Below are 8,939 nucleotides of genomic sequence, written 5' to 3' on the forward strand. Positions count from 1 at the left end.
ATGGTCTTTCCGCGTACCTCTGGGAGTTTCTCCCGGCGGAATTGATCCCCTTGAACTCGGTGGAGGAAGCCACTGGTTTATTTTTAGTAAATTTGGCCATGGAGATGGTGGGCTTGGCCTCAAACGCCTTCTTCGCCACTTTTGGTGTCAGTTTGGCCGACCTTCTACTACTTGTCTCGATTTTAAGGCTTTTCCCCTCTTTCATGAGCATTCTGACCCTGTAGACGGTGTGCCTCTCGATCCCAACAATGTTGACAATTTTAGGTGTGCTGTGGCAGGTGCAAATTAAAGCAGAAATCTGATTTCTTAAAATAATAGAGACGATTGCAAGAACTCATTCGAAAATTTATAAAGTTAACTATTACGTGAATCATTGGACATTTACGAACGACAATCCCATAACCTCAAAAATTAATATATCGTAGTGGTACATCCATTTTACACGATCCGGAATGACATCATAAGTATTAAGTAAATGTTTATAATTTTCCAAGTAAATTACAAAGCCCCTCAATCTCCATATCAGAGCTACATAAAATTCTTCAATAGCTACAATACATAACAAAGGTGCGATCTCTATTGTAGATGATCAATTATGTAGGAAACCTCTTATAGGATTGAAAAAACGCTTAGGCAATAGCTTTTTATCAGCTAAGTTTATGGATGTGTTTAATTGAATCAAATGCCTTGTGAAAATCAACTGAAATGATTGACCCAAATTTTTTAGTCTCCTTCAAAGAATAAACACGGTTTTTTTTCTTTTTTTTTCAAGATATATCAGTTAATTTCCAATTTCTTAGAAACCTTTTTTGGTGGTTTCCTATCTTTTGTCTTCAAATTATTCCTTCTAGAATTCTATATGTTTTGTTCAAAACTGTTATAGGCCTCCAATGACCAAACGGAGTATTGTCTCCTTATTTAAGGATGAGTGTAATTCTACCACAGGCTATAGTAGGAACTAATTTTCTATTTTTCTCCATCGTAATTACAAACTTTAAGAGAAATGGAACAAAAACATCGGGGAGGATAGTAAAATTTTTACCCCCTAACCCATAAGGTCCCGGTGCTTTATTACTTATAAAACTATTTTTTACATAACACCAAATATTTTGTAATGTGAGCACAGAAATATTGTCATATGATTTTCCATTTTCTAGGAAAATTGTTCTTTGGCCTCAAAGAATATTCTGAAATTGAGAGTAAAAATATTCCAAAATATCTTAAGTTTTGTCTAAGACCTAATTTTCCAAAACATTAATCTTAATCTCTTTGTCTGCGATATCAGATATCCTCTAGGCATTAAGGGTATCAGCTGCAAGAAAAAAAAACCCTATGAAATACTGAACTTTTCTATATCTTCTCTTAAAATCTTTTGTCGAACAGTAACAATTCTTTCCTTTTTGCCTACATATCAGCATTAATTTTAATATTTTTATAAGACGTCAAGCCAGCCGGTTGGTTGGTTAAAGGTGGTGAAAAGCATATCCTGTCTGTGTTCAAGGGCTTTTATAAAGACTTTTTAATTATAGCTCACCTGGACAGTTTATACTGCCAAATTGAAGGACTTGATTCAAATTCAAATTGAATTATCTTGTGATCATAAAAGGGTTCTGGACGATAACGATTTTGTAATTTTTTTTTTTGAGAAACTAAAGCAAGGTCCATTCTTTATGTCTTATTTCATTTTCTCTAAGAAAAGATGTCGTTTCGACTTGGAATTTTTACATTATCAATAAGATTGAGTTCCCTACAGGTTTAAGTAAGAAGTGTAAGCTAGCATGTGCAATTCTATTATCTATTTCTACATTCATGTCACCTATAAGAATACATTCTTTACAGGTAGGGAATTACATTTAACATTGTATAACATTGATTGTTAGAAAGTAGGAGAAGTTATATTTGGCTTATAAGCATTAATTACGGAAAACTTTAAACCATTCTTATTAACTTCAATTATTAGCCATTGACTCTTGGATGAGTACTTTTTGGGCAAAGAAGATCACTCCAGTTTCTTAGAAACCACTGATAGAATGCCTCTAGAATGTGAACCCTAGTAAAAATAAAATCAAAATCATGAGGAAGACAGAATCTACTAGAAATGTTAAAGGCTGAAGACACCTTGATTCTTACGTCTTGTAGACATATGATATTATGATTAAGCTTTATAAGTCTTTTAAACAAAGCATGTTTGGTCTTTCTGTCTCTTACGACAATAGGTTGCGTAAAACGTAAAGACACCACAACGGTTGAAATATATTATTTATTTTTAAAGTATAAAAAAAATAGTTTCACTTCATAGTAATATATGTATATATAACAATTTACTAATGGGATTAAGATATTTCAAAAAGTATTTCTCTGAAATTTAAAATATGTACAAAATTTCAACAAATTCTGAGTTGTTCAAGTGAAAAAAAAATTGTGATTTATTTTGTAATAACACTGTCAGTAGTTCTTAATATGACCGTAAAATATTTTATAAAAAATAATAAAAGTCAACAAAAAAAAATAAAAAAAATAGCAAAATTTTTACCTCAATATTTAATTAAAAAATAATTAAATAATGCAAATCTTTAAAAGTAACATTGCTATAAAATATTTTGAAGTGTGAGTATCATTTTAATTATCAGGAAAAAACAGAAAGTTTTCAAATTCTGCAAACATTAACTAAGAATTAACCGATCCATAAAGTCCGATTTAATTTCATCTATCTATATTAAAAAAATAAAATTTCTTTTAGTTGCTAAGAAATTGAAATAATTGAGTAACGAGTTCAAATACAATAATTTGATGGTTTATTTAATAATCACTTGTAACGTGACATGGAATTTAATAAATAAATGAGTGAATATTTCATAATATATTTGTAGGTAACTTAGAGTTCTTAAGCCACATAAGCTGGAGCTGGCTTGTAAGCAGGAGAAGGGGAATGATAAGGAGCTGGCTTGTAAGGAGAAGGCTTAGGTTCGTACTTGGGGTAGACAGGGGTTCCTTCGTATTGAACATCAGCAACGAATCCATTGTAAGCATCAACAGTATAGCTCACAGTTTGAATACGACCATCGGGAAGAGCTACTTTGTAGGATCCAGTGGTGATCTTTCCATCAGCATTTTCCTCAGCGGAAAAGTTGGAGCCAGAGTAGTCATCAGCTACACCGTATTGGAAAGCATAGGGTTGTGCTGGTTCTTCGTATTTAGGAGAGTGGTAAGCTGGGGCAGGAGCATGATAGGGAGCAGGTTGGGGTGGATGGTATGGAGCGGGTGATGGATGAGGAGCGGAGTGATCTCCATAAACGGAGGCAAGAAGAACAGAAGCTACTATCAACTTAAACATTTTTGTTTTAATGTGATGCTCAATGAAGGAATGAGATGGAATTGAATGGTTGTTACAGATGTTGCCCTTGATTTTATAGTAAATTTCAATATCCTATTTTGGGCCTGCTTCTTAGCGGAAGGAAATATGACTTTGAACTATTTTGCCTGCGAGACATTTTATGTTTAATCTTTCACTGACCACACCTTCATATAACATTATTGTGACAAAAGTATATTTTTTATTTAGTTATTTGTGCAAATCATTATTAATCTTATAGGTACATTGAGTATATAAAACAAAGTTAAATCTCTTATATGTATTTTGAGATTTCTAAAAATATTTTTTTTTTTATGTGTTAAATGAATTTATAAGTAGCTTAAAACAATATTTTCTAAAGATTTTTTTAATTTAGAAATGATTATAACATATAAAAAGACTTGATTTTTAGATATATGATTGATATATTTGAATAATCAAAGAGTGCTTAAGTCTTTTTAATTGTTAGGTACACCCGAGGCATATTTTTTGATAAAACTTCTCAGGTTAGGTTTGAGGAAGTTGTCAAATTTTAATGATCATGGAATATACATGGTAGAAATAAATATTTTAAAGCTAAAATAATTATTTGATAAAAAGATTTTATGTAGTCATTAATAGTACATAAATAACCGAACTTTGATGTTATACAGTTTATCATTGGCCCATGTAAAACGTCAATGGGATGATTTTAATAGAACAAAAGAATCTTAGAAAATGGATGAGTGCTCAAATAAAAAATTGAGACAATTAATTTTTAAGGGTTATATAATTTAGTGGTAGGAAGCGTTAATTCATTTTATTCCTTTCAGATAGACCCTTTTATCTCAAATGCCTTATTTTATTGAATATTTATTCAGATGTATTATTAAACATCAATAAAAGAACATTTTGAAAGAGATATTTGCGTCATCCTTATTGAATTAATATTTGCTTTATATCTCTAAATATGAACACTTGTATTGGAGAAGAACATCTCCAATTACTAGTTCTCATCTATATAATAACTGACTAAATAAAACATCAGTTTTACTTTTTTAATCAATTAAAGTGTTAAATATAGTTTTTCTGATTGGATTTCCTAAATTTAATTATGATTTTTGTTCATTCCAGAAGGAATTTACATCAAAAATGCATATCTCGCCTCTGTATATGTTTTTTCTATTCAACTTTACTTTTAACCTTAGGAACTGTTCATTTAAATTATGTCTTCAAAGTCTTTAGTAAATTAAATATAAATACTATTTTTACATCTGATAACACACCATATTATGAAATTAGTTTGACATTTCTTTCTTTTGAAATTAAATTAAATAATTTAATGTTACATCAACTTTATCTTTTAATTTCTATAAAGTATCTTACTGTTTCTTTTATTAGTATAATATGCAATCATCTTTTTAAAAAAAGAGTTATGAGTTAAAGCAAAATATGTATTGGAATTTTTTTAATGTATCTTTATCAATTAAACTTTATTTTTAGTTAAATCTATTCTTATTTTTGTTTATATTTATTAAAGATGTATAGCTTCCAATTTTTTATAAATGACTTCATCATAAGATATCAACCCATGACGTCCTCATCAATTAGTATTTACAATTTTTTAATTTATAATAAATAATTTAATTAGGCCCAAATTATTAATAATAAAAAATATATTATCATGCTAGAAAGATGTGTAACGCTTTACTAAGCTAAGTCAAGCGGTAAACTGAATTATTTAACCATAACATTAGGAAAAAATAAGCAGTTAAAGAGGTAGCTTTAAAATTTGGGATATTTTTTATGACGTATAATGAAGACGTGATGCGGTTTTACGGGATGTGGAAAGTGAAATATAATTTATGGAAAATATATAGTCTTCATTTTACATTGCCTCTTAACAGATTTTTTACCATATATCACATTTTCAATTTCTTTTTTCCGGTAATCGCGTCCAAAAACTAGCTAACAAAAACAAAAATAATTTATTTAACTTAGACTGGGATAAGAGCTCTTAAAAAGATAATCAGTTGGTATGGATTGAATTGAAAATAATAAGTCCTGAATATATCGAGTAAATGAACGAAATAAGGGCGGGACTAAATAGCGGTAAAGAGTTCATTAACTTCATGGAATCTTTTATCGAAGAAATCAATGATCATGATGAGTTCAATGGTGATAAAGGAAAGGGATTCATGGTTTTAGCTCTACCAGAGAATCAATAAATTCACTCAATGTTCATTTAGAGCTGCTTGATGATAATTGATGACACTATCCCTCTCCAAAAATTCAAATATCGACAGCTGATATCCTGTATCTCAGGAATCAAGGCAACCATATATTTTTTATATTATCTCAGATGTGGATATTTTACAAAAATAATCTTATTTTTTTATAGTTTATATAACCGTTAAATTGCCATGGATTTGAACCATACATCGGTGTATGGACTTAAATAAATGAATACTTCATTTTTTTATTGTTCTAAATTAAATATTTAGATAAAGTGACGTCAGCCTTGTTGATTCTGGCTGCGGAATATCTTGGAAATGCTAATTAATCAAGTTTTACAAGAACATAAATCCTAATACAGATGAAGAAAAATGAAACTTTTTCATTGTTTATGGATTTAAAAAATGTGAGGAACCAATGGAATAACTTGTACCTTACCTTCTATTAAAATGATATTTATATCTAATAATTATCTTTTTATACAATATGATCCTAATTGTATTGGTATAAAAATATATTATTGAATTATGTTATTGGATCATTATTTAGATGTAAAGTGTAATCAATAAATAAATTATATTTTTCTCTTATTATCCAATTGATCTAATACAAAATTAATTGTAAAATTTTTGGCTTGCAATAAACATTAACAAAATTTATTATTTTTATTTTTTTCAAAATTCAACGATTGTTTTTTTTTTAAATTAAGTAGTACCCATTATAATATAATTATTCTATTCCTTTTTTTAACTCAACATTAATGAATATCCATTTTATAATACGGTTAGTGAAGTGGGTAAAAAATAAATTCATAAAATAAAATGTAATTAATTACATGATAAACATTTGAACAATTATTATAGTTACGATATTTCTTTAGTATTCTTTCTATTTTGCACCTGTAAATATCAATTAGGATATAATAAAAAGGTATTGTATGAATATAAAACAGTAAGAGAATGTCAATCTTTATTTTTAAAATAATCTGAACATCATGAGAATAAGGTTCGACAAGATATAAAATCAAATAAGTACCCATCATTTCTCACTTGAAAAAAAGAAGAATCTAAGAAATTCAAAGGAAAAAACAAAGGGACAACTTTTAATCCAAGAAGTTAATTAAAATCACTAAACCTAGGTTAAAAATTGATAAATACATGAATAAATCTTAAACAACACATTATAAGGATAAATAAAGAAATGCAAATATCCAGATTAAATGTTTTTGGAGCAAACTGAAAAGTATTGGCCATAAAATTTAGATTTAAATTAATAGAAGTATTTATCTATAGCTATATCTCGGTGTATAATATCCTAGTTTCCTACCAAAGAGTTAAAATCATATTTTGAAGAAGTTTCATGGAGATTTCTTGGAAATTTGTCTATTATGTTTCATACCAATATCAACAAGGAGTCACTAGGGAGTATGGCTTTCATTATGACGTAAGGGAGAATTTTTTTGTACCTGTCAAATTTAGAAGACGGCATAATATATCGCCAAAAAGTAAATATGGGTCCAATAAGTATAATAAGATAATTTATGTTTTCAAAGATTTTAATTAAGTTTGTTAAAACTTAATCCCCAAAAAAATCAAAATATATATATCGAAAAGTTGGAACCAATAGTTTCTAAATAAATGAACGAAAAAAGTACAAACTATATTATGGTTTAAATATAATAATTTGATTGTTTATTTAACTATCATATGTAACGTGACATGGAATATAAAAAATATATATCAATAAATGAATAAATAATCTGTTTGAAGGTAGCTTTTAGTTCTTAGACTTTATAAGATGGAGCAGGGGCGTGATAAGGAGCTGGAGCAGGAGCGTGATAAGGAGCTGGCTTGTAAGAAGATGGCTTAGGTTCGTACTTGGGGTAGATAGGAGTTCCTTCGTATTGAACATCAGCAACAAATCCATTGTAAGCATCAACGGTATAGCTCACAGTTTGAATACGACCATCGGGAAGAGCTACTTTGTAGGATCCAGTGGTGATCTTTCCATCAGCATTTTCCTCAGCGGAAAAGTTGGAGCCAGAGTAGTCATCAGCTACACCGTATTGAAAGGCATAAGGTTGTGCTGGTTCTTCGTATTTAGGAGAGTGGTAAGATGGGGCAGGAGCATGATAGGGAGCAGGTTGGGGTGGATGGTATGGAGCAGGTGATGGATGAGGAGCGGAGTGATCTCCATAAACGGAGGCAAGAAGAACAGAAGCTACTAACAACTTAAACATTTTTGTTTTAATATGACACTCAATGTAGGAATGAAATGGAATTGAATGGTTGTTACAGATGTTGTCCGTCATTTTATAGTAAATCTTGATATCCTATTTTGGGCCTGCTTATTATCGGAAGGAAATAATATAAACATATTTTTATAACTCATTATTTTCATTAACTATGTGGTGACCACGCCCTGTGTTTTAGATTACTGAATATATTTTTAGTCATAGGATTTTTACTGTACTTTTTGTTTTTATTGTATCTATATTTTCGAATAATATTATTTACCTTTTTTCATTATATTACTTATAACCAATATAACTTCCTCAGAAGAATATTGTCTAAAGTGAATCAACAAGAATATTACAATTATTGTTTTATGCCTTATTATGAATCTTTTTTTTCCAAAAATGTAAATGTTATTTATTAATTCTAAAAAAACAGTCTAAATTCAAAAAGGTTTTTCCAAAACTCAACCAGTGTGACTGGGAGAGTTAATAAATTTATCATTTCAATAATCTAGTATTTAATTTTATAATAATCTTAACTCTCCGTTAGTGAACTGGGATATAAACTTTGAGACTTATAAAAATGTTTTTCCAATTATTCATCAATACGTTTTACAATATTGAATCTCATTATATATTATTCTTTTTGTCTTTGTAATGCCTTTTTTAGGATTTATTCGTATTTGTAGTGTAATTTTTGATTATGGTTTAGTATTTTTTTTTATTTAGTACTATTTATTTAAATACAACTTTAACTCGATAAAAAACATTTATAATTAAGTAAAAATTACAACCTAGATATGGAAAATTTCTAATTAAGTTAAAAGAGGAAAACACTATAATAATCTAATACATCATTACATTCTAAACTTCAAAGATTACTTTGTGAAATATTATAAGAAAATCAATAAGAAAGAAACCACAGGTAAAGGACGTTAAAGCTAGCTTCGTGTGGCTAACAAAAATAATATATGATTAGTCTAATAATAAGGATCTTTAAGGAAACTTTCCAAAAATTGTTCATTTTTTCCTTTTTGTGAAAAATCGCTCATTTTGCGTGTTTTGTTTGAAAATTGCTCGCTCATTTTTCCGTACTAGTATGAAATAAATTGATAAATTTTGTAGTCTAGTAAGATT

The 8,939-nt window shown here is 28.8% G+C and overlaps 2 protein-coding genes across 2 annotated transcripts; both read right to left on the reverse strand.

The window, feature by feature from the left end:
* Positions 1-2,778: 2,778 nt before the first annotated feature.
* LOC121116840 (uncharacterized) lies at positions 2,779-3,386 on the reverse strand. The gene has a single exon (XM_040711140.2). It carries the CDS (start codon positions 3,332-3,334, stop codon positions 2,885-2,887), a length of 450 nt encoding a protein of 149 aa, XP_040567074.1. The 5' UTR covers positions 3,335-3,386; the 3' UTR covers positions 2,779-2,884.
* A 3,842-nt stretch (positions 3,387-7,228) lies between these two features.
* On the reverse strand, positions 7,229-7,888 carry LOC121116839 (uncharacterized). The gene has a single exon (XM_040711138.2). The coding sequence runs from the start codon at positions 7,875-7,877 to the stop codon at positions 7,350-7,352; it is 528 nt and encodes a 175-aa protein (XP_040567072.1). The 5' UTR covers positions 7,878-7,888; the 3' UTR covers positions 7,229-7,349.
* Positions 7,889-8,939: the final 1,051 nt, after the last annotated feature.

Source organism: Lepeophtheirus salmonis, chromosome 4 (assembly GCF_016086655.4).
Source record: "Lepeophtheirus salmonis chromosome 4, UVic_Lsal_1.4, whole genome shotgun sequence".
In the NCBI taxonomy this organism is placed as follows: Eukaryota; Metazoa; Arthropoda; class Copepoda; order Siphonostomatoida; family Caligidae; genus Lepeophtheirus; species Lepeophtheirus salmonis.